Source organism: Neovison vison, chromosome 3 (assembly GCF_020171115.1).
Source record: "Neovison vison isolate M4711 chromosome 3, ASM_NN_V1, whole genome shotgun sequence".
Lineage (NCBI taxonomy): Eukaryota > Metazoa > Chordata > Mammalia > Carnivora > Mustelidae > Neogale > Neogale vison.
Genome location: NC_058093.1, coordinates 173,813,579 through 173,838,565, shown reverse-complemented (window position 1 = coordinate 173,838,565; position 24,987 = coordinate 173,813,579). Strand labels below are relative to the sequence as shown.

At 36.9% G+C, this 24,987-nt stretch overlaps 1 protein-coding gene across 3 annotated transcripts in view; it reads left to right on the top strand.

Moving 5' to 3' along the window:
- The window catches only part of YES1 (YES proto-oncogene 1, Src family tyrosine kinase), a 64,209-nt gene that overhangs the window by 15,749 nt on the left and 23,473 nt on the right, over nucleotides 1–24,987 (top strand). For all 3 annotated transcript variants that reach the window (XM_044243323.1, XM_044243321.1, XM_044243322.1), the window contains one exon: nucleotides 24,485–24,757. In XM_044243323.1, coding sequence (XP_044099258.1) covers nucleotides 24,493–24,757 — 265 coding nt within the window. In that variant the 5' untranslated portion in view covers nucleotides 24,485–24,492. The remainder of the gene's footprint in view (nucleotides 1–24,484; nucleotides 24,758–24,987) is intronic.

Here is a 24,987-nt window from a genome sequence, read left to right as displayed (position 1 = left end):
GGCTCCTTTACATAGAAATAACTGGTTAAGTCATAGACTGTTGGTTCTTAGTTTAACCTCCAGCTTCTTTTCCCTTCCCTGAGATGGGAGTGTGTGGTGGGGCTGACAGTCCCAACCAGCTAATAACATAAGTCGGTCCCCTGGTGACCAGCCATCTACTCTTAGGGCTTTCTAAAAATCACCACATTAACATAAACTCAGATGTAGTAAAAGAGACTTATTATGAATAACAAAAGGTGTTCCTTTCACCTTTATTGCTCTTACCACTTAGGAAATTCCAAGGGGTTTTAGTTTTGTGCCAGAGCTCCTTGGCTCTGGCATTTTTCTGGCATCTTTTACTCCGTTATGAATGTTTGGAAAGCAGGTATTTTGATAACCCAGAATGTCTGTTGAAGCAATACTATAACCATGAAAATTGGCAATCACTAAAGGACAAATGGCCTGGACTTCTCTCTGAGGCTAAATCTTTGTATCAAAGGGTTAGAAAAATTGAAGGATAAATTAGATATTAGAAAATAGAAAAACATATATTTGCACTGCATTTTCAGGACTGTTCTAGACTCTAGATCTGAAAAAAAAAAAGATTATATTCAGTGATCAAATATGGCAGGAGAGGTGGTTATAGAATATTAGGGATTTTCAATACAATTACTTCTCCAGGACAACTGATAAGCTTGTGACTAAGTAATGCTTATATTTGCTAGCAATTCAAGAGAAAATTTGTGAGGGTGTGAAGAGGGAGATTTATCTCACTCAGAGCCTCTTCACTAGATCTTCCCCTTGTTCCCTCAACTTTCTGTCTCTGTCAGAATTGGGCTATTAGCAAAAAAATAACAAGGAAGCTTTTTACTGAATGCTTTGGAAGAGATTAAAGATCATAAGACTAATTTATTCATGTAAGTATCAGAAAACTTAATTTACCCATGAAATATGTGCTTTTTTGGATGGATTTTGAAAAAGATTTAAAGTATTGATTTCTTAGGTCTCTTATCTTTCACTGAACTAATTTTATTACTTTCTGTTTGCTGGATAGTCATCCTTTTCATCTAGTTAAAAAACTTTTTTTAAATTTTTTAAAAGATTTTATTTATTTGTCAGAGAGAGAGAGAGAGCATGCATGTGCACAGGTAGAGGAAGTGGTAGGCAGAGGGAGAAGCAGGCTCCCTACTAAGCAGGGAGTCTGATGTGGGACCCTGGGATCATGACCTGAGCGGAAAGCAGATGCTTAAATGACTGAGCCACCTAGGTGTCCCTCATCTAGTTAAAATTTTTTGAGCAGGGTGTTATGTAGAGTTTTTTTTATAGTCTTTTCAAACCCTCAGTGGCTCTAGCACTCTTCTGTATCTAATACTGTTTTTTGTTTTATTTTTTGATTAAGATTAAATCTAGCAACTTATTTCACTGATTTGTATTTGTAAACCATACTGGATTTTTTTTTATAAATAGTGAAAGAACAAAATTAAGAGAAAAGTTAATGAGTTAGAAACAACAGAAAAAGAAATCTCAGTATGATTTACAAATAAAAATCCTCTTTGGGGGTTTTTTGGTTTTTATTTTTTCCTTGTTTATTTCCTTTTTGGTAATAAGTGTGTAAGGCTATGAATTTTGCTCTGAATACAGCCTTCGCTGCAGCTCACTGATGTGGTAGAAAGTTGTTACTCTTTTTATTTTTAATTTAGTCTGTTTCTTCTTTGACACAAGAGTATTGGATCATGAAAAACTTTATGTATTTATCTTATTTAGGAAAACATGAAAAAAATTTTTTTAAGTAAACTTTACACCTGATGTAGGGCTGGAACTCATGACCCTGAGAGATGGAGTCATGTGCTCTATGGGCAGAGCCAGTCAGGGACTCCAAACAACATTCTTTTGTTGCTGTTACCTCAGATCTTACGGCATATATTCTGTTGTCAGTACTCAATAAATGATAAAAAAAAATTAGAAAATTGATTCCAGTCAGATATAATGTATTCATATATATGGAATTTTAAATATCTGTTCCCCAAACCAGAAATATAAAATGTAGACCATAATAACATGACAAATGTTGATGTAATTCAATTCAGCAAACTTTTTTAGACACTTGACGCAAGCAAGCAAATACTGCTAATATTGCTGTTAAGATTTGGTAATAGCACAAGATAGTATTGGGGAGTAAAGAAATTCTTGTTGAATTCTAACAGTTTTCCATAGTTGGAAACTTCCACTCCTGTGTATGAGAAACCTTAGAAATCAAACATGTTCTTTTTTTTTTAAAGAAGATTTTAGAGAATGTTTTACAAATAGTTACCATATACATGTTTTTAAAAAATGATTTCAGGATTGAAATAGCAGGGCACAAAGATAAGGAATAGTTTAGAAATACTGTACCAGTGTTCTGGCTTTAATTCTTAAGTCATGCTAAGGAACTCGAGACAGAATAAGTGATCATTCTTAGCTCAGGGGAAAAGGCTCATCATACAATATGAAGGTAGAAGGAAAGAAAATATCAACTGTTCTTTAATTAGAAACTTGATCTCCTTTTAATGCAACAACTTCATCAGACTGGAACAAAACCATTCACACTATTTCCACATTAATTTTTTACTTCAAAAAGTAAAAGCAGGCAACTTCATATTCTTTGGAGATTCAAATTGTAGATGGAATGAAGTTCTTAACATATGTCCTGCAGATCTGTTTGATTTTATGATACAGATACGGTCCATGGAACTCAATTATATAAAAGTTTGATATGTCCAAATACTTTTTTTCCCATAAGATTCAATTTATTCAAGTATCTATAGTATTTCTACATGGAAATGGTAGCTGTTGCTATATAACAAGCAGTGCAGAAAACTAATGTTATCAATTACTTTTGTCACCCTGAATTGATAAGATGATGTCAGAGGTTTCTGGAAATGGTCACCATGCATTTTGCCTTTCTAATATAACTGTTATTTTCGGGTCACTCACTTTATACTGATATTTTGAGGCTAGAGCAGTTTTTGAAGTCATAACATTATCAAGTCTTTACAGCTTACATGTGATATAGGTAACTAGTGAATTAATCTGATATATGTTAACTTATTGTGGGTTGAATTTATTTTTTTATCTTACGTGCTGTGTTTTTTTAAATCTACACTCCCTTCAGTTAAAGAGGCCAGATTCAAACATTAGTTTGTTGGCTAATATTTACGTTTTGAGTCCAGTCATAAACATTGATTGGGAAAGGATTCATTTCAACAAACTTACTTTATTTATTTATCTACTTTAAAGATTTTGTTTTTTTATTTGGCAGAGAGAGCACAAGCTGGGGGAGCTGCAAGCAGAGGGAAAGGGAGAATCAGGCTCCCCACTGAGCAAGGAGCCCAAGGTGGGGCTCCATCCCAGGACCTTAGCTGAGTGCAGATGCCTAACCGACTGAACTACCTATGCCCCCCCCCATTTCAACAAACTTTAATATCTTATTTATTTATTTATTTGAGAGAGAGTGAGAGAGAGAACGAGAGGGGAGAAGTCAGAGGGAAAAGCAGACTCCCTGCTGAGCTGGGAACCCAATGCGAGACTCGATCCGAGGACTCCGGGATCATGACCTGAACTGAAGGCAGCTTAACCAACTGAGCCACTCAGGTGTCCTAACAAACTTTAAAAGAAAAAAAAAATTATGTCTGTTTCAGGCAAGGCATCATGTTAATTAATTAAGCTTTTTAGGAGATAAAAAGGAAACTCTGTTTATTAGTTTCCTGTTTATTAAGTATACTACTATAGACCTCAAGAAGTTTTGTATTTGAGGTTAAAGTTCAATGGCAAATCAAAAGAAGAGAAACATTCAGGGAAGGCATGGTGGGGTGGGATTTGAGTATGTTTTGATGGATAAATAAAATGGACATTGCAGAGGGAGCAAATAACATGAACAAAGACACAAAGATGGCAAAGGCAAGGTGCTTTCTGGTTATAGGGTGCATCTAGCACAGAAATATATGTGCTTCTAGCATAGGAATAGGAGTCAGTCATATACTAAAAGTGATGGGTTTCAGACTTCACTGTTGCTTTTCATCACCTGGGTTGTGCAGGCTCCTAAATTCTACCTCTAGAAATTGTAATTTAGTAAACCTGGACTGAGAGCCAAGAATCTTCATTTTTAATAAATACCTGAGGCTATTGTGGGGACATGTTTGTACAACTTGAAGCTTTAAATATGTTCATTTTGACACTGGTAAACCACTGGGACTCTGGAGTCTTATTGCCTCACTTGGTGTATGACCTTGGACAAGTTACTTAACCCTCTGCATATTAGGTTCTGTATCTGTAAATAAGAAAAGTAACAGTAATTGTTTTTTAGGATGTTTTGAGGCATAAATGAGATAAATCATTTTAAGTACTAAGCAGGCTATAATGCAGTAACTGCTCACTAAGTGTCATCTGTTGTTTTGTAGCTATCATTGTCATCTAATTAAGAGAAATGTATTTTTTTATAGATTATATTCAGTTCATTAGTTATTCTACCCTACATGCTTCATCATACTACTTGCTGCATTATCTTGTGTTCAGTTTCTTCCTTTACTCATTCATCAAAACCCTTTGATATGTAGTGAATATAATATCCACATTATTAAATATACATATAAAATATGAACGTCACAACTACTTGTTCTTAATTGTTCACATTGATTTTTGTTTTATTTATTTTTTAAGATTTTGTTTATTTGAGAAAGAGAGAACATGTGAGTTAGGGGAGGAGCAGAGGGAAGGGGACAAGCAGACTCTACACCGAGCTTGGAGCGCAATGTGGGGCTCCATCTCAGGACCCTGAGATCATGATCTGAACTGAAATCAAGAGTTGGGCACTCAACCAGCTGAGCCACCCAGATGCCCCTGATTTGTTTTAGTAATTGGCGATAAGTTATATGCTTAGCAAATTCAATACTTTTTCTATTTGAGGCAAAACAATATAATGTAACAGCTCATTTGAATGAATTTTAATTTATTTAATAATGCAAAGATAGTATGGATAGTGTTAGAGGTTTTAATTCATTTAAAGATGTAATTTAAAAGGAGAACATGGGGCGCCTGGGTGGCTCAGTTGGTTAAGCAATTGCCTTCAGCTCAGGTCGTGGTCCTGAAGTCCCAGGATCGAGTCCCGCATTGGGCTCCAACTCCACAGGGAGTCTGCTTCTCCCTCTAATCTTCTCCCCTCTCATTCTCTCTCTCACTGTCTCTCTCTCAAATCAATAAACAAAATCTTAAAAAATAAAAATAGAACAAAAAAGATGCTATGCCTTTTATTTTATTTTATTTTATTTATTTTTAAAGATTTTATTTATTTATTTGTCAGAGCATGCTCAGACAGGGGTAGCGGTAGGCAAAGGGAGAAGCAGGCTTCCCACTGAGCAAGGAGCCCAATGCAGGACTCTATCCTACGACCCTGCCGATCATGACCTGAACTGAAGGCAGACGCTCCACTGACTGAGCCACCCAGGCACCCCAAGAAGCTATATTTCTATTTATTTATTTATTTATTTAAAGATTTTATTTATTTGACAGAGATCACAAGTAGGCAGAGAGGCAGGCAGAGAGAGAGAGGAGGAAGCAGCAGCAGGCTCCCCACCAAGCAGGGCTCGATCCCAGCACCCTGGGATCAGGACCTGAGCTGAAGGCAGAGGCTTTAACCCACTGAACCACCCAGGTGCCCCAAGAAGCTATATTTTAAAAAACATTTTAAAAATATGGTATTTTAGATTAAAAAAATTTTTTTGTTATTAGAGGGATATTTTTTAGAAGGAAATTCGGCAATATGTATCACAACTTTAGAAAAGCATAACTTGACTCTTAGATATCTTTTCTATCAAAATATTCATGTATAGTCAATTTCATTATTTGCACTAATTATGTTTTAGAAAGTCACTGTGAACACCAAATTAGTGAATACTGACTCATTGCACCTAGAGGAATTACAAGGCTAAGTTCCACATTTCTGTCAACTGATCAATTCATAATCTTGTTCCATGTGTGCTTCTGTACCATGGGTGGTAGCTTATTTAATGTGTCTTGTTGATTCATTAACGTTGAACTCACAAATAGCACTGTAACTGATGTCCAAGTGAAGCTTGTATTACGTATTCTCTGTCAGGCACACTTCAGCCTTTTTGGTTTCAGAACCCTAGACAGCACTTCAGTGCTTAAACAGTGACATCACCAGCATAACACACACACACACACACACACACCAAAGTGACACTAAATAGACTGCAGAAGGGACACTTGTTTACAGTATGAAAGCCTTGTTTGACCTGAACTGGGGACATGTGGTTCTGGCAACTTAAATTTTCACAGCTCTGCACATATCTGCAAATGACCATAAAAACACCAGAAGCATTGAGTTAGGGGTTTACAGATAAATCTTACTAAAGTAGGCTAATTCACAGATAACTCCCTCAAGTGAAGTTCTCTTTTATATCAATCACCCCTTCCTCTCCAGGGAGGGGAAAAAAGGAAAATCCTTCCATGTTCGGTGTAACAAAGAAGGAAATCATCCATGTACTTAAAGTCTCCCGTCTTTAAATCCCTAATAGTTTTGGTCATTGCTGAGACCAGTTTTCTGTTGAATTCTCATTAGGATTCACTTGAAGAACGTTGGGTCGAGTGTCATCCAAACAGGTTTATGGGTTTACGCCAACCACAGGCCTGTTACCAGGATTCAGGCCTTTTACAGTGCTTCTGTCCTTCAGCCACTTAGAACGAGGCCAACTTGTTTCTCTTTCTCCCTCCAAGGCTAGTGCTTCAGAGGTTTGATACTGGAAGAGGAAGATGATATCTCTGACTGACTTACTCCCCCTAAGACCTGGTTAGATGAGGAAGTTCACTCAATTGACTTTGTTTTGCTTTGAGAGCTAAATAAATTAAACCATGCTCCTAATTTAGAAAAGTTACATTCCTTAATACCTAATTAACATATATACATTTTGAGCCAAGACATGCTCACTATCTACACCATAACAAATCAGTATGATTTTGGTAGCATGTTTATTATACCGAATTAGTGATACTAATTCTGTTTATTATAGATTATAGGCACTGTGATAGGCAGAATTATGGCTTCCCCTGAAAAATCCATATCCTAACTCCCAGGACTTGTGAATGTATTAGGTTACATAGCTGAGGGGAATTACAGTTGTAGATGGAATTAAGGTGGCTAATTTCTGATTTTAAAGTAGGAAGAGCAGCCTGGATATAGGCTGGGTCCAGTTTAGTAACAAGGGGTTTTAAGAGTGGAAGAGAAAGGCAGAAGAGTCAAAATTTAAAAACTTGGCTCTTAATCCAAGAAGAAATTAGAAATTATGCTTAATAAATGTCCTATAGGGGCGCCTGGGTGGCTCAGTGGGTTGAGCCGCTGCCTTCGGCTCGGGTCATGATCTCAGGGTCCTGGGATCGAGTCCCGCGTCGGGCTCTTTGCTCAGCGGGGAGCCTGCTTCCCTCTACCTCTCTCTCTGCCTGCCTCTCTGTCTACTTGTGATCTCTCTCTGTCAAATTAAAAAAAAAAATAAAAATAAATGTCCTATAGACACTTAAAATTACAAGAAAAGTTTTGGCCATATTTGTGACAAAATGTGTCTCAACATAGGCATTTTTGCCAATAAGAAATTTAGGAAGACTCACTTAATTTAGTATTCCTGTTTTCTTTAGTGTAAATAGCTCTGTTTATTTTGTTTATTATTAAAAGAAAGAGCTAAAAATCTTTGTTAATTGTATATTACAAGTATATTTTTTTAAGATTTTATTTATTTGTCAGAGAGAGAGAGAGAGAGTGAGCACAGGCAGACAGAATGGCAGGCAGAGGCAGAGGGAGAAGCAGGCTCCTCGCCAAGCAAGGAGACCGATGTGGGACTCGATCCCAGGACGCTGGGATCATGACCTGAGCTGAAGGCAGCTGCTTAACCAACTGAGCCACCCAGGCGTCCCTGTATATTACAAATATTAATAGCAGGTGAAAAAATAACCAGTAAGTGATACTACATGAAGAAGCTTAGAAAAATCTGTTGAGTGAGGGAAGTAGATATGTTAACTCACTCTGTTTTATGCTGATTTTCCCAATTGAATAAGTTGAGCTCTCAGATTTAGTTTTGTTATAACCTTGGATCTATACTTATTGCTAGAGAACTAGAAAAGGTTATGTGATTTTTCCCAAATGTTTTTATAAAATGAATTTATAAAATGCTTTTTATAAGGTTTTCTGTTCAGTTGGAACAAGATAGGAGAAAGGCATTTAGAGTGTGCTAATTCACATTTTAAAGGGTGTTTTTTGAGATCTATTCCCAACTCTCATTCAATCTCTAGCTAGAAGTATACTATATAATTTGAAACTTTATTAGAATATCCTTAAATTTTTCCTTATATATATACACACACTCATATGTATGTATATATATACACACATACACATAGTATACATATAGTATGTATACTATATGTATGTATACATATGTATATATATACGTACTTACATATATACATATAGTATGTATATATGTATGTATATATGTATATATAATGTACATGCCTTTATAGTCTGTCTGTATTTTTTTTTAAAGATTTATTTATTTCAGAGAGAGCACTAGAGCAAGTGAGGGAAGGGGCACGGGGAGAGAATCTTCAAGCAGACCCCTGGTGAGCATGGAGCCCAGTGTGGGGCTCAATCTCATGACCCTGAGATCATGACCTGAGCAGAAACAAAGAGTTAAACGCTTAACCGACTGAGCCACCTGGTGTCCCTTTAGTCTGTCTTGTATCATTAGCTGTTTAGATCAGAAGTTCAGGGAGGTAGAAATAAAGAGAATAATCCTTTTTACATGTTTCATTTTAATATCACATTTCCCGTTTATATAGAAGTTAAATCAGAGAAGTATAACTTAAAACTTGACTAACTACTAATATATTCTTATCATAGCTAATTCACTGAAGTTAAATAATTCTTGTGAAACATTAATAGCATTTACTTAATGGATGGAGTAGTAAGCCCTGAGTGTTTTGAGTGCCTAGACTCCCTCATTTTCTAAGACTTTCTCCATCTGCCATGTTTCAGTGGTGATCCCATTGGCTTGAGGGGTCTGGGCTAGAATCCTTGAGTAATGTGGAGTTCATACTTAGAATTCCTCGTCTATCTCTAAAATGCAGATCTATAACTTGTAAAAGTTCCCCTTTTTGCTTAGCTACCTTTAGTCAGATTCTGTCCTTGTAGCCAGAAGAGTCTTAACCAGTGCAAACACTTGCCTTTGTTCGAGTATGTGTTAGCTGTTCTCTGTTTGTCAGTTAATTGTCACAACCTTGCAAGACATACGGTATTATTAATCATTAAAAAAAAAAAAGAAAGAAAAAGAACTTAGGGTTTAGGAGCAATTTAAGTAATCTGATAGAGGATCACAGTAGCTCAAAAGTGAAAGAACCAGGATTGAAATGTAGGTCTAACTCCAAAGTTAGTTCTTAACTCATTCACTCTAAAAATACTGGATATCAGCTGTGGGCTAGACAGTAGGCCAACCTACAAAAGAGATAAAAAAAATTTGCTGTCCCAGAGTTTATAGTTCAGACGAGGATAGAGACAAACAGGCAGTGACAACTCAGGGTAGTGAATAGGTGGGGGAGGGAATAAAATGTGCTTTAAGAGCACTTGAGAGGTCAGGGAAGATTCCTTGAATGTTTAAGGCCTGAAGGTTGGGTATTCATAAGTCAAGCATAAGGGAAGGTAGGTTTTGCCAAACATTTGTGAAAAGAACATGGTGCATTTGAAGATCTAAAAGAAATTCAGTATGTAGGGAGCATAGAATGTAGTAGATGAATGGAAAGAGATGAGCCTGGAGAGGTAAATCAAATTATTCAGGGCCTTCTATTTCATATTAAGTTATTTGTTCTTTATTTTGGGAGCAAGAGGAGGTTAGGGCCATTGAAGGAACCTGTTGACCTTTAAAAACTGTCAGTTATTTTGAGCAGGAAAATGGGTGTATTCGGATATAGCAGAGCATTCCAATTTGGGACACCAGGGACAAGTCAAGATCAAAGGAGAAGAACCTTATCTTGTAGAGAAAAGGAGAAAGTTGGAAGTTGAACAAAAGTCTTTTATAGGAAATTGAGAAGTCAGTGGTGATGGTTTCTCATAGGCTGAGTTGTGGTATTTTTATTGTCTGAGTTTGTTGCTGTGCCAAGGAGAAATTCTTCCCTTCTCCTATTGAAGGAATAAAGTAAGCTTCTGCCTATTGGGAATGTGAGGTATGTCTCTTCTTGGGACCCACAATCTCAAGCCCTAGGGCAGAGAATTCCCCCTCTGGCCTCCCAAATCCATTCAGTTTCACACTCCTTATCACATTTTCTTTGTAGAAAATGCATCTTCACACTGCAACCATAAAAGACTAGAGAAACTTTAACACTAGGGGTATGGAAGTCAGTTAAGGAAGTTTTGCAATAGTACAGACAGTAAATGATTAGTAGCCAAGTGAAGTAGTGATTAGTTGGAGAAGTGGAAGAATTTTGGAGATTACAGAGTCGTATGGTCAGGTCCTGGTGACTCATTGGATATATGAGGTATGAGTTAAGAATGACTCTGAGGAGTCTGATTAAGGCAGTATGTACTTACCATTCACTGAAACACGGGTGACAGAGAAGAAGGGTGGGTTTTGATGGGAAAGATGGCAGGTCCCATTTTGGAGATAGTAAATTTGAGATTCCTGGAAGGTGTTCCAATGGTTGCCCAGCTTAAAGAGCCTCCTATAATGAGTAGTGGGTGTTTTGGAAAAACTGGAACTAATCTTTCATCTTCACCCCTCATTTCTGGAAGAGAATGCCTGCAGGTACATATGTAATAAGTTTATTTTAGAAAATGTGGGAGACTTTTTCTGCTAATTTAAAAAGTAAAATCATGTTCTCTTGCAACAAATTGCTAGAAAGTCATTGCTTGTCTTTGCTATTCTACTGTATAATTACCATTATTCTATAGACTGCAGAAGAAAAAAGAGGGCTGTTTAAAGCAGAATTGGTATTTAATATATCCATTACCTGGTAGATCTGCAGGCAATTGTATTGGTATTGATTTTGAGAGACAGGCTAAGAAAATTAAACAGTATACAAAACCATACTTTTTTATTTGTTGAGGACAGGATAGAATTTTCTTTTTTCTTTTTTCTTTTTTTAAAGATTTTATTTATTTATTTGACAGAGATCACAAGTAGGCAGAGAGGCAGGCAGAGAGAGAGGAGGAACCAGGCTCGCCGTGGAGTGGAGAGCCCGATGCGGGGCTCGATCCCAGGATCCTGGGATCATTACCTGAGCCGAAGGCAGAGGCTTTAACTCCTAAGACCCCAGGCGCCCCAGGATAGAATTTTCTTAATGAAGGTTAAAAATTTAAAAATCTTTTAATATTTGGTAATTAAAATTTTGAAGAATTTAATTTGTATCAAATTCTAACAAAATAAACTACATGTAGTAATATATCATCTTGCTTGAGAAAGAATATTATGTAGGAAAATAAGCTAAAAAGGACAGTGTTTTAAAAGAACATGTTTAGGAATGCTTGGGTGGCTCAGTCGGTTGAGCATCTCTCTTTGGCTCAGGTTGTGATCCCAGGACTTTGGGATCAAGTCCCTCACTTGCCCAGTGGTGAGTCTGCTTCTCCTTCTGCCCCACCCCTGCTCGTGCTTTCTTTCTCTCTCTCTCTCAAATGAATAAAATCTTAAAAAAAAAAAAAAATTGTGTTCTCTTTGGCAACACATGCATTAAAAATGTGTTTATAACTTCTGTACATCTAAAATTCAAAACAAAGTTTTTTGTAACTGGAAAAAAGTGGTTTTAGATATATATAATATGCACAAATTAAATTGTTGGGTATCAAAACTTACTTTTTTAAAAAAAAATCATCTTTCTTACTCCTATTACTAGGAATATTAGCTTGAGTATGAGAGGCAAATATATAGCTTCTGCTAATTCCTGAGAAAAGATTAGTAGTTGAACAGAATACAAGACCTGTACCAAAAGATATCAAAGATCAGGAAGGTTCCTAGCTTTTGAGAATTAGAACAGATTAAATTGATTACTTCTTGCCTTACTTCCCAACTCATCTCCAGCTATGCTTCCCTTCATGTGATTCATATGACTTCTTTTGGTTTTTGAAGTACATCTGATTATTCCTTGCTTGTTAACTTCTAATGCTGAAAGCTTCCTCTCCCCAAATTGTCTGTATTAATTTCACGTGTACAGTTTTTTTTTTTTAAGATTTTATTTATTTGACAGAGATCACAAGTAGCAGAGAGGCAGGCAGAGAGAGAGAGGGGGAAGCAGGCTTCCTGCTGAGCAGAGAGCCCGATGTGGGACTCCATCCCACGACCCTGAGATCATGACCTGAGCTGAGGCAAACGCTTAACCCACTGAGCCACCCAGGTGCCCCACACGTGTACAGCTGTATATTCAATTTATATACCAATTAAGCTTCTAAGTTTTAAATGTATCGGCCAAAACATACACTGAAACTTAGGGTATTGTTACAGTAAAAGCGTGGTGGAAAGAAATTAAATGTGGGAATTTGGGGGAAAATTAAAAGACTTTAGGTCAATTTTATAAACTTTCTAAAAATATGTATCTAATTTCTCCTGCTCTTTAGTCTTAAGTAATATCAAATTATTTACTATAATTTAAAGGTATAAAATTTTGGTAAAGGACAGTAGTAGATAAAGTGCAAATCTGAAAGAATAAAAATTTTTAAGAGAGGGGGTGCCTGGGTGGCTCAGTGGGTTAAGCGTTTGCCTCAGCTCAGGTCATGATCTGAGTCCTGGGATCGAGCTCCACATGGGGTATGGGGGGTGGTGAGTCTCTGCTCAGCAGGGAGTCTGCTTCTCTGTGCTCTCCCTCTCTCTCTCAAATAAATAAAATCTTTTAAAAAAATCTTTTTATGATAGGTATAAAATAAGCTTTTTCCCCCCTAAAAGTTGACTGAATTTATAGAGGGAGTGATGGCTCATGTGCCTTTCTGCCAACAAACGGTTTTTAATAATTGCCTAAAGTGGCCAAAGGTAATTAACTTTTATCTGGGATCTTCATAATTCAGATCTGTTCCATGTTGAATATAGTAATTTTTTTAAAATCTTGGGACTTTACCTTAAGTTATAAGTGATTTTTATTACTATAGCTCCTAATACATTTTAAGTATTCTTTACAATTCTTTTTTTTTTTTTAAGATTTTATTTATTTATTTGATAGAGACTCACAAGCAGGGTGACTGGTGGGCAGAGTAAGAGGGAGAAGCAGGCTCCCTGCTTTGCGCCCAACTTAGGTTTTGATGCCAGGACCCTGAGATCAACCTGAACCAAAGGCAAATGCTTAACTGACTGAGCCACTCAGGCGCCCCTTCTTCACAATTCTTTACATATTTTTTACATCAGATCCTTGTTATGGCTGATCTATGCCAGATTTCATTAAAATAACTGTAGGGAACCACTAAGAATTTAGAATGAGCAGACTTTTTTCTTTAAAGTCAGTTGTTAGTGTATCTAAAATGAAACAAAGCAAAACAAAAGGTAGAAAATTGCTATCAGTGAGCATTGCAAGCTCAGTTTTCCATTGCTCACATTTTCTGTTCTCCTTTGACTTGGAAAATTAAGTTCTTTGTTTGCTTTTACAAGACAAAGTGCACGCCCTTTAGTAGTTTGCTGTTTCCTCCTTTCCATCCATGTTTTCTATTCTTTCCTAGTCCTGCCTGCCTTTTGTGCTTTATGCTAAAGGGAGGAGATTTAAAAGTGAAAGTTAAAGAAAAATCATCCCTCATGTTTATGGTCTGTAGAGCACTGTGACCTGTGGAGAACTGATCATTTCATATCTTATGATTAATTCTATAATTATTTATTATCTAATTTATTTCTTACACATTTAAAACTTAGTTGTAAACTGGAGCCATCTGGGCAAAATGCCAAACTATTATCCCCCTCCCCCCACCCCATCACTGGATACAGCATATGATGTAATAATTGCTTAGCTTCCTAGAATTAGTGTATAGATACAATGTACATTTAATTTTTTTTAACAGTTTAAAAGTATGTTAAATTGTCTGAAAAATATTAATCACTATTACTAATAAAACAACATGGTCATGGTGCGGAGGGGTGGGGTACTGTTTTCATTTAGCTTGTATTATAGGTGGGGCAGTGAAGCTGAATGCCAGTAGTGTCATCATGTTTGTAACATTTTCTAAAGGGCTAATATTTAATAATTTATCAAAGAACAGAAAATGGTATACACAAGGCTTCCCTAGAGGCCCTGTGTGGGTATTGGGAAGAAGGTAACCTAGAACTCAGAAGACTCAGCCTCATCTCTGTGAGCAAGTCAGCCTCCCCAGGCTTCAGGTTCCTTATATGATGTAGAATTATCCTTACTCTTTTGCTGATAACATATTAGGATTATTATGGGATCAGATTAAGTGATAAAGTACTTTGGAAACAAGGCATTGTCAAAGTTTAAAATATTATTAAAATGAAAAACCTTGGGCGCCTGGGTGGCTCAGTGGGTTAAGCCGCTGCCTTCAGCTCAGGTCATGATCTCAGGGTCCTGGCATGGAGTGCCGCATAGGGCTCTCTGCTCAGCAGGGAGCCTGCTTCCCTCTCTCTCTCTCTGCCTGCCTCTCTGTCTACTTGTGATCTCTGTCTGTCAAATAAACAAATAAAATCTTTAAAAAAAAAAAAGTACTACCTTAACACATCTGCATTGTGCTGCCTGCTAATGACTGAGCCAGATGCATTATGAGATGTATCAAATATGTTCCAGCTCTGTTAGTCACATTGTTACACAGTAAGTTCAATAGGGTAATTCTGATACATGACCATCTGTATATATTATAAAAATGAAATACATTTTTATCTGACTTATGGAATTGATAAGTTAGGAAATGGTTGGAAAACCTGCAAGTATTTGTAGAACTGTTTCTATGCTTGGTCTTTTTAGGGAAAACAATTCGTTTGGTTTTTGGATGGAATATTCAGAACCATTTTCAACAAAATGAAATGAATATCCTTATATCTGAAGTAGTTTATGTTAATTAGAAGGAGATATAATATCTTTGTGATGGGGTGCCTGCATGGCTCAGTCATTTAAGCACCTGACTCTTGATTTTAGCTCAGGTTATGATCTTGGGGTTGTGAGAGCAAGCCCTGTGTCGGGCTTCATGTCAGCACAAGTCTGCTTGAGGTTCTCTTCATCTTTCTCCCTCTGCCCCTCCCCCCACTCATGTGCGCACTAGAGCTCTCTTAGTAAATAAAGTCTTTAAAAAAAAGATCCTTGTAGGGCGTCTGGGTGGCTCAGTGGGTTAAGCTGCCTTTGGCTCAGGTCATGATCTCTAAGTCCTGGGATGGAGCCTCACATTGGGTTCTCTGCTCAGCAGGGAGCCTGCTTCCCCCCACACCCCTCTGCCTGTCTCTCTGCCTACTTGGGATTTCTCTCTCTGTCAAATAAATAAAATCTTAAAAAAAAAAATCCTTGGGACATAGGCTCTGTTCCTGTTGCTGTTTATTCTGGCCTCCTCTTTCCTCTCATTCTTCTATGTTGTATTTCAGCACTGAGCTACTTACGGTTTCAAAATCCACTTTATTCTCTGTTGTCTGTAGGCTTTTCCTGCTATTTCTGCCTAAAACACAGTATCTGATTTCTGTAGTTAACTTTTAATTAATTAATTAATTAATTAAGTTTTAAAGATTTTATGTATTTGTCAGAGAGAGGGAGAGAGAGCGAGCACAGGTAGACAGAATGTCAGGCAGAGGCAGAGGGAGAGGTAGGCTCCCTGCCAAGCAAGGAGCCCGATGTGGGACTCGATCCCAGGACACTGGGATCATGACCTGAGCCAAAGGCAGCTGCTTAACCAACTGAGCCACCCAGGCGTCCCAACTTTTAATTTATTTTTATTTTATTTTATTTTTTATCTTCTCCAGCCCTTAAGCCTGTGTTTTAGAAGTTTATTATTGATGGGGAAAGCAGGTTAGGAAAGTAAATTGGGTAGGTTAACCTGAAATACTTTAATAGATCTTTATAAAGTCTTTATAAATCTTTACTATGCAAAGATTATTAGATAGTCAACGTGTTAGAATTTCAGTAGAATTAGAGATTGAGAATCACCATAAATTGCAGATTATGAAGCAGAGTTGTAGAAATGGAGGTGATCTGAAGACGAAATAAGCATTCATTCATATGTTCTTAGCTTTGTGCTAGGGGGATAGAGGAATGAAGGGGATAAAAATTTTACTTCTCTGATATTTAGAAAATATAGAGAATGCTTATATATCATAAGAAAAAGATAACCCTATAGAAAAGTGAACAAATGTCTTGAACAGGCATCTGACAAAGGAGAATGGCCAATAAACATTAAAAGGCACTTGCTTGGGACGCCTGGGTGGCTCGGTTGGTTGGACGACTGCCTTCGGCTCAGGGCGTGGATCCTGGAGTCCCGGGATCGAGTCCCGCATCGGGCTCCCAGCTCCATGGGGAGTCTGCTTCTCTCTAACCTTCTCCTCGATCATGTTCTCTCTCACTGTGTCGCTCTCAAATAAATAAATAAAATCTTAAAAAAAAAAAATTTAAAAAAAAATAAAATTAAATTAAAAAAAAAAAAAAGGCACTTTCTTCATTGGTAATTGTCACATCCACCAGATGATTGAAAATGCCAAGCACTAGTGAAGATGTGAAGCAGTGGTCACTCTCATACTCTGCTCTTGGAAGTATAAACTGGTACAGCCACCCTGGAAAACAGTAGTGTATACTCTGTTCAGCAGTGTTCAGCTGTGTGTACTCTGACCCAGCAGTGTACTTGTAAGGTATATTTCCAGTAGACTGGTTGTTGGCAGTACATTTCTTGATCTTAGTGTTGAGTTACATTGGTATTCAGTTTCTGCTAATTCACTGAAGTGTACATTTGTTATTTTATTTTTCTGTGTATGTGTTATACTTTAATTTTTTTTTTTTCAGTTTTCTTTTTCTTATATTCTGGAGAGGGGAGCCATCATTATCATCAAAATCATCGCCATGATAGCAGACATTAATATATGCCAGGTACTGTTTTAGGTGCATTACAGATAACTCATTTAACCCTCAGCAACTCTTGGAGGCTTACTTTTATTATCTCCATTTTGTAGCTGAGGAAACTGAGGCACAGGAAGGTTGAGTAACTTGCCAAAGCTTACCCAGCTAAGTGTCGGACTCAGACTTTGAACCCAGATATTCTGTCTCTAAAGTCTGTGCTCTTAACTACTGTGCTGTACATCCAGTAAACAAATAAAACAGTCTGTGTGCTTAGCCGTTGTGTTTTATATGGTGATAAATGACATCAAGAAAAATAAACCAGGTTAAAGGAGAATAGGCAGTGTTCTGGGGAGTGTGTTGTATTGCTGCCTCATATAGGTTGGTCAGAGATGGTGTCATGGAGAAGGTGACAGTAGCACAAAGACTTAAAGAAGCTGAGGGATAAGCTGTGTAAGTATCTGGTAGAAGAGCTTTCTAGGCAGGAAGAAGAAAGTGCAGTGATCTGAGATGGCCCATCTGAAGGATAGGAAGAAGTCTCTGTGGCAGCCCTGGACTGCCACAGTAGGAGATGAGGTTAGAGAAGTGACTGGGGCTACATAGTAGGGGGAGGACTAGGGGTGTGTGTCCTAGAAAACCAGGTAGAAAAAGCATTTTTAGGAAAAGAGATGATCCCTGTGTCCCGTGTGGCTGACAGCTCAAGTAAGATGAGGACTGAAAATTGACTATCGGATTAGCAATGTGGAGTTAATTGGGGACCTTACCGGGCAGTTTTAATGTAGTGGAAACAGCAAGCATAGTCAGAAATCAACATTTTAAGCAAGTATGCGAAATATAGGGGAGTTGGAATAAATTTTGCTAAAATAATTTGGGGGGTATATGGAAAGAAAAGAAGTGGGAAAGTTGAAATAGGATTATCAAAGTCTAGTGGTTTGAAGAAAGAGAATGCCTGAGTCAAAAATCTGGTAGCATTTTTTGTTGTTGTCACTACTTTAATCCTTTATTTCCTTCAGGAATTTGAGACAAAAGACAAATGTAATGGCCCTGGTTTTCAAGTACAATAATTTACATTCTTTTGGGGGATGACAGGACAGCCATATGAGAAACAGTAAAGAGACCATTTTACTTCTCTGCTCCTGAGAATTTCCCTCATCAGAAAAACTCAATATTTTTAGTTTCACACTTTTTCTTGCCCAATTATCCAGGGAAGATGAGAAAGTAGTTGAGGCGTGATGAGGAATCAGGGTAAAACTTTGCATATACATTTGCCTCTTGAACAACTTAGGGTTTGGGGGTGCTGAGTCCCAACCCAGTAAAAAATTCATGTATAAATTTAACTCCCCCAAAACTTAATGGCTAATAGTCTACAGTTGACCAGGAGCTTTAAAATAACATAAACAATCAATTAACACATATTTTGTATGTTATGTGTATTAAACACTGTATTCGTACAGTGAAAAAAAAAATGAAAAATGTTAGGAAAATCATAAGGAAGAGAAATAGTTACAGAACTGTAAAAAAAAAAAAAAAAAAAACTGTGTATAAGTAGACTTGCACAACCAAACCTGTGTTTTTCAAGAGTCAACTGTATTAACATGATTCTAACACAGAAATTTATTTCAATTTGAAAGGTTTTCACTTTAAGTATATTTTACTAAAATGGGCATCTGTATAGCTAAAAGCAAGAACTTATGCTAAGCTGAGCAGACAGGATGGTAGCTTCTAGACTCACAGTCTCTTAAGGAGAACCTGAGGTGGGCACCTGGTGGCCAAACCATAACTGGTCCTCAAGTTAGGGCTTTTGCTTTTACTCTCCTTCTTATCAGTGCACACTCAGAAATAGGCACCTCAAGCAGTGGCTGTGGGAAATTGTGGGAAAGTGGAATAGAGCACAATTGAATAAAAATTATAAGTAGAAGATACGAGGTAGGGAATAGCTATCCAAGCAGAGCAAATAGTTGGTTAAAGCATTAGGAATACTGAAATAGCGATGCTGAATCCACATATGATAGGGAAATAATAAACTCCTAGCAATAAAATAATGATAACCTGCTGTCAAGATGTGTATTCAGAGTGCAACACCAGCCTTTTGGGATTAATCTGTATGATCAGATTTTTCTGTAGTTTCTGACTTTATGAGATTTTTAACTTCTCCCCATTACCATTTTTATCTTTAGAAAAAACTCCTTCTTGAGTTCAAAACAGCCTGCTGAGCCTTAAGCTGAGTATAAATTTTAGGTTTACCATGTGGGCACATAAGGAAAATGATACTTTAAAAATTATTTTTCTTTCTTAAAATTAAAAAGAAAATCCCACAGAGTATTTTAACCAATTATAGTAAAATATTTAAAATGTTCATTTGTTTAAAGTGATCATTATTAAAGAATAAATCTGTTATATAAACTGAAGTACAAATTTATTTGGAAATTAATACTTTCTGCACTTTAATGATATTAGAACCAGGGAATGAGGTGTTTTTTCTAGGAATTAATTTTTAAGAACATTTTAAGTGGCCATGATAGATTTGCCAGCTCCCTCCCCCCAAAAAACCCTAAAAACTGAAAATCTGAACAAAATATATGAAGCAACTGTTTTCAGATATTGGATAATAGCAGTGCAGGACTGTGATTCCTGAAATAAAGGAAACAAACAAGTGAGCCATATGGTCACCTAATCACCCCAACTTCCTGCCTAGAGGCACAGTCTGAATAACAGAGCAGGGAGAGGGATCTTGGGCAAAGGACAGTGGTCTCAACAAGTTGAGGAGACAGAGACCAGAATTCATGGAGGCTGAGGCAACTGAAAGTTGCAGGCAAAATTCCAAAAGAAGGACACTATGTAGGAAAATAAGTCTAAGAGCTTCAATAGGAGTCTCTCTGACTTTTTATTTCTCTCTGTATACTGGAATGTGTGTGTAGAATGAAACTATACAGCCAGGCAAAGAGTTGATCAGGTTGATATGAGCTAATAGCCCTTTTAAGGTCTTAGCCGGTGGGAAAGCATTTGATTTTTTTATAGCTAGAGGGTAAAGTCCTTGTTGGCCGTTGAGAACTTTCAATAGAAATCCCTAAGGGCTGTGGTACTAAAGTACATTAATAAATGTTATGAATAACTTTATGCTAATATAAACTTAACAATTTGGATAATTAGACAAAAATCAAAAACTAAGTTACAAAGTGTCACAAAAATTGAGAATGTGAGTAGCCATTTATTTTATAGATATTGAATTGGTAATTTATTTCACTTAACGTAATACCTTCTAGGTACATCCATGTTGTTGCAGATGTCAAAATCTCATTCTTTTTTTGTATCTGAGTAATATTCCATTGTATATTTTGTCACAGCTTTTTCCATTTATCTATTTAAAGAAATTTTTTTAAATAGGCTCCACACCCAGCATGAAGCCCACCATGGATCTTGAGATCAAGACCTGAGATCAAGAGTCAGATGCTCAACCAACTGAGCCACCCAGGCACCTCTATCCATTTATCTTTTTTGTTTTGTTTTGTTTTGTTTTAAGATTTTACTTACTCATTTGACAGACAGAGATCACAAGTAGGCAGAGAGGCAGGCAGAGAGAAGAAGCCAGGCTCCCCACTGAGCAAAGGAGCCCAATGCGGGGCTCGATCCCAGGACCCTGAGATCATGACCTGAGCCGAAGACAGAGGCTTAACCCACTGAGCCACCCAGGCGCCCCCATTTATCTATTAATGGACACTTAGGTTGCTTCCATGTCTTGGCTATTATAAAAAATGTTGCAGTAAACATAAGGGTGCATAAAGCTTTCTGAATTAGTGTTTGTTTTCTTTGGATATGTAACTTATGGTTAAAAAGTAGATCACATTGTAGTTGTATTTTTAAGTTTTAGAGGGATCTCCGTACTGTTTTCTACAGTGGCTGCACCAGTTTTCATTACCACCAACAGTGCATAAAGGTTTCTTTTCTCTACGTCTTCACCAACACTTGTTATTTCTTTCTGATACTAATCATTCTGACTGCTGGGAGGTTATATCTCATTGTGGTTTTGATTTGCCTTTCCCTGATGACTAGCAATGTTGAACATCTTTTCATGTGTCTTTTGTCTTTTCATGTGTATATATCTTCTTTGAGAAAATGTCTGTTCCATTCTGCCCATTTGTCAACCACCATTATTTGTTACTTTGGTGTTGAATTATGTAAGTTCTTTATATATTTTGTCTAATAACCCCTTACCAGATATATAACTTGCACATATCCTCTTTCATTCACTTGGTTGCCTTTTTGTTTTGTTGATGGTTTCCTTTGCTGTGCAAAAAGCTTTTTATTTTGGTGTAGTCCCAGTACTTTATATTGCTTTTGTTTCCCTTGCAGGAGACCTATCCAAAAATATGTTGCTAAAGCTAATGTCAAAGAAATTGCCACTTTTGTTGTTTTTCTTTTAAGAGTTTTATGATTTCAGTCTTGCATTTAGGTTTTTAATCCATTTTGAGGGATTTTTTTCATTTTGAGTTTATTTTTATGTATTGTATAAGTGGACCAGTTTTATTCTTTCACATGGAGCTGTCCAGTTTTCCCCAAACCATTTATTAAAAAGACTGTCCTTTCCCCGTTGTATATTCTTTCCTCTTTTGTCATCGATCAATAGACCTTATGAGCATGGGTTTATTTTTGGGCTCTCTATTCTACTCCATTGACCTGTGTGTCTGTTTTTGTGCCGGTACATATTATTTTGAGTACTGTAATAACTCTTTGGTAACCAATCTTGAAATCTGGAATTATGATACCTCAGCTTTGTTGTTCTTTCTCAAGATTGCTTTGGCTATTCAGGTCTTTCGTGGTTCCATCCAACAAATATCAGGAAAATGCTATTGGTATTTTGATAGGGATTGCATTGAATTTGTAGATTGCTTTGGGTATTATAGTCATTTTATCAATATTAATTCTTCTAATCCATGGGCATGGTATACCTTTCCATTTGTTTGCATTGCCTTCAATTCCTTTAATCAGTGTTTTATAGTTTACAGTGTTCGGGTCTTTTACCTCTTTGGGCCAATTTATTCCTAGTTATTTTTGTTTCTAATGTAATTGTAAGTGGGATTGTTTTCTTAATTTCTTTATGCTACTTCATTATTAGTGTGTAGAAATGCAACAGATTTCTGTATATTAAATTTGTATCCTGCAGCTTTATTGAATTCATTTATTAGTTCTAATAGTTTTTTTTTCCAATTTATTTATTTTCAGAAAAACAGTATTCATTATTTTTTCACTATACCCAGTGCTCCATGCAAGCCGTGCCCTCTATAATACCCACCACCTGGTACCCCAACCTCCCACCCCCCCGCCATTCAACCCCTCAGATTGTTTTTCAGAGTCCATAGTCTCTCATGGTTCACCTCCCCTTCCAATTTACCCAAAAGCACATACCCTCCCCAATGTCCATAACCCTACCCGCCTTCTCCCAACCCCCCTCCCCCCAGCAACCCACAGTTTGTTTCGTGAGATTAAGAGTCACTTATGGTTTGTCTCCCTCCCTATCCCATCTTGTTTCATGGATTCTTTTTTTTGATGGAGTCTTTAGAGCTTTCTATATATTGTATCATGTCATCTGCAAATAGTGACAGTTTCATTTCTTCCTTACCAATTTGGATGCCCTTTATTTCTTGTCTGATCACTGCAGTATAGCTACATTTTAAATGTTACATAGTCAAGGTTGTAAATGTTCAGTCTTTGAGAATTTATGAGGCAGTTGTCTTATCTCTCCTCTACTTCCTTTTGAATGCCACATAAAAAAAGAAAAGCTGTAAAATGAGAATGATCTTTAAAAGTAAGTGAATTAATGAAAATTTATGCTCTCCCAGGAAGTGAATATAATGCAGATTTTGTAATAATGGTGTTAAATGAGTATTTTGTAATAATGGTATTATATGCATCACACTGGTAAGTTGGACAGTGTGTAAGAGATGAGTAACTCCTGATTTTTAAGAACTATAGTGCCAGTAATTTGGGGATAGGGTAGGAATTAGGCCAGTAAGCAAAAAACAAGATAACCAAACAGAATAAGGTGAGAGAGTCCCATATAAAAATCTCCCCGAAAGTACATTGGAGGTTTTAAGGAAAGCGATATTTTGCCAATTATGGGGAAAAGCTTGAATGGAAAAGTAGCATTTGTAATGATCTTCAGTGATTGGATAGAACTTTAGCAGATAGAAAGTTTTTAGGTGTAAAATCCTCACAAACCTGGGAAAGCACAGGTCATATATCTTGGGGAAACAGGAAAGTGTGTGTATGTAGATAAGCGTGAGGAAATAATAGGGAGATACAGTTGGAAAGATAGATTGGGATCAAATTTGATAAGCAGTGGGAGTGTGACTGTAGATAAGGAAAAGTTACAGAGCTACCCGCTCCTTTATATGGTAGCTGCTAGCCACATATGGATATTGAGCACTTGAAATGTACCTGGTCGAAATTGAGATGTACTGTAAGTTTAAAATATGCAACAGAAAAAAATAAAAAAAAAAAATAAAAATAAAAAAATAAAATATGCAACAGATTTCTGAGGCTTAGTACAAGAAAACTCATTAAATTTTTTTATATTGATGACATGTTGAAATAATTGCATTTTAGATGTACTAGGTTAAATAAAATATATTATTAAAATCGATTTTATCTATTTTTATTTTTTTAATGTATCTGCTAGAACACTGAGAATTAATATGTGACTCAGATTATATGTGACTCAGATTATATTTCTATTCGGAGGGCTAGTATAGAATACAGCTGATATTTGCTGGTACTTACTACGTACCACATATTGTCTAGAACTTGTGATAAGTTTAAGTTAATCCTCATAGAAAACCTTACGAAGTAGGTGTTATTATTATCCCTCTTTTTCAAGTAACTGGGGTGCGGAGAGGTCGAGCAACATATCCGAAATCACTCCACTACTGAGTAAGAAGCCAGGATTCAAATCAAGGCCTCTCTGGCGTCAGCCCCAGTGGCTTTCCCAGCACTCTGTGGCATGTTGTCATTGGACCATTAAAGGTGTTTGAGCTGGAGAATGACATGATTGGAATGATACTTCAGCAGAATTGTAATAAAGATAAATGAGGAGAAGAAACTTCATTTTCAGCTGTCTAGTTTTTTTGTTTGCTTTATTTTATTACTGTTCCTTTTTTGTAGGAGAAAAATTCCTTGTTTAAAGTGAAGTTTTCAATTGTGTGTGTGTGTGTGTGTGTGTTTTTTTTAAGATTTTATTTATTTGTCAGAGAGAGAGAGGGAGAGAGCGAGCACAGGCAGACAGAATGGCAGGCAGAGGCAGAGGGAGAAGCAGGCTCCCTGCCGAGCAAGGAGCCCGATGTGCGACTTGATCCCAAGACGCTGGGATCATGACCTGAGCTGAAGGCAGCTGCTCAACCAACTGAGCCACCCAGTTGTGTTTTTTTGAAGTGTACTTTATATTAACCACTTCTCAAAATATTTGCCTATCTCCTTGTAGATTTGATAATGGGCTGCATTAAAAGTAAAGAGAACAAAAGTCCAACCATTAAATATAGAACCGAAAACACTCCAGAACCTGTCAGTAGCAGTGTCAGCCATTATGGAGCAGAACACACTGCAGTGGCACCATCATCTTCAACAAAGGGAGCATCTGTTAATTTTAGCAGTCTTTCCATGACACCATTTGGAGGATCCTCAGGGGTGACACCTTTTGGAGGAGCATCTTCTTCATTCTCAGTGGTGCCAAGTTCATATCCTGCTGGTTTAACAGGTGAGATCTAAATGGACAGTTCTGTTGTCAGCTTGAGAACATGACCTCAGGCAGGCAGTGCATACAGTTTTTGCCTGCTGTGAGAAAAATAACTTACTTGGGGACTTAAAAGTTTATGTGAAAATTAAAGCTTCTAACATAAAAATTGTAGTCTTAAATTATACATCATATTGTTCTGAAAATTTGGTGATAATCTGGTGATTATCTATGGGTTATACCATTGGTTATTT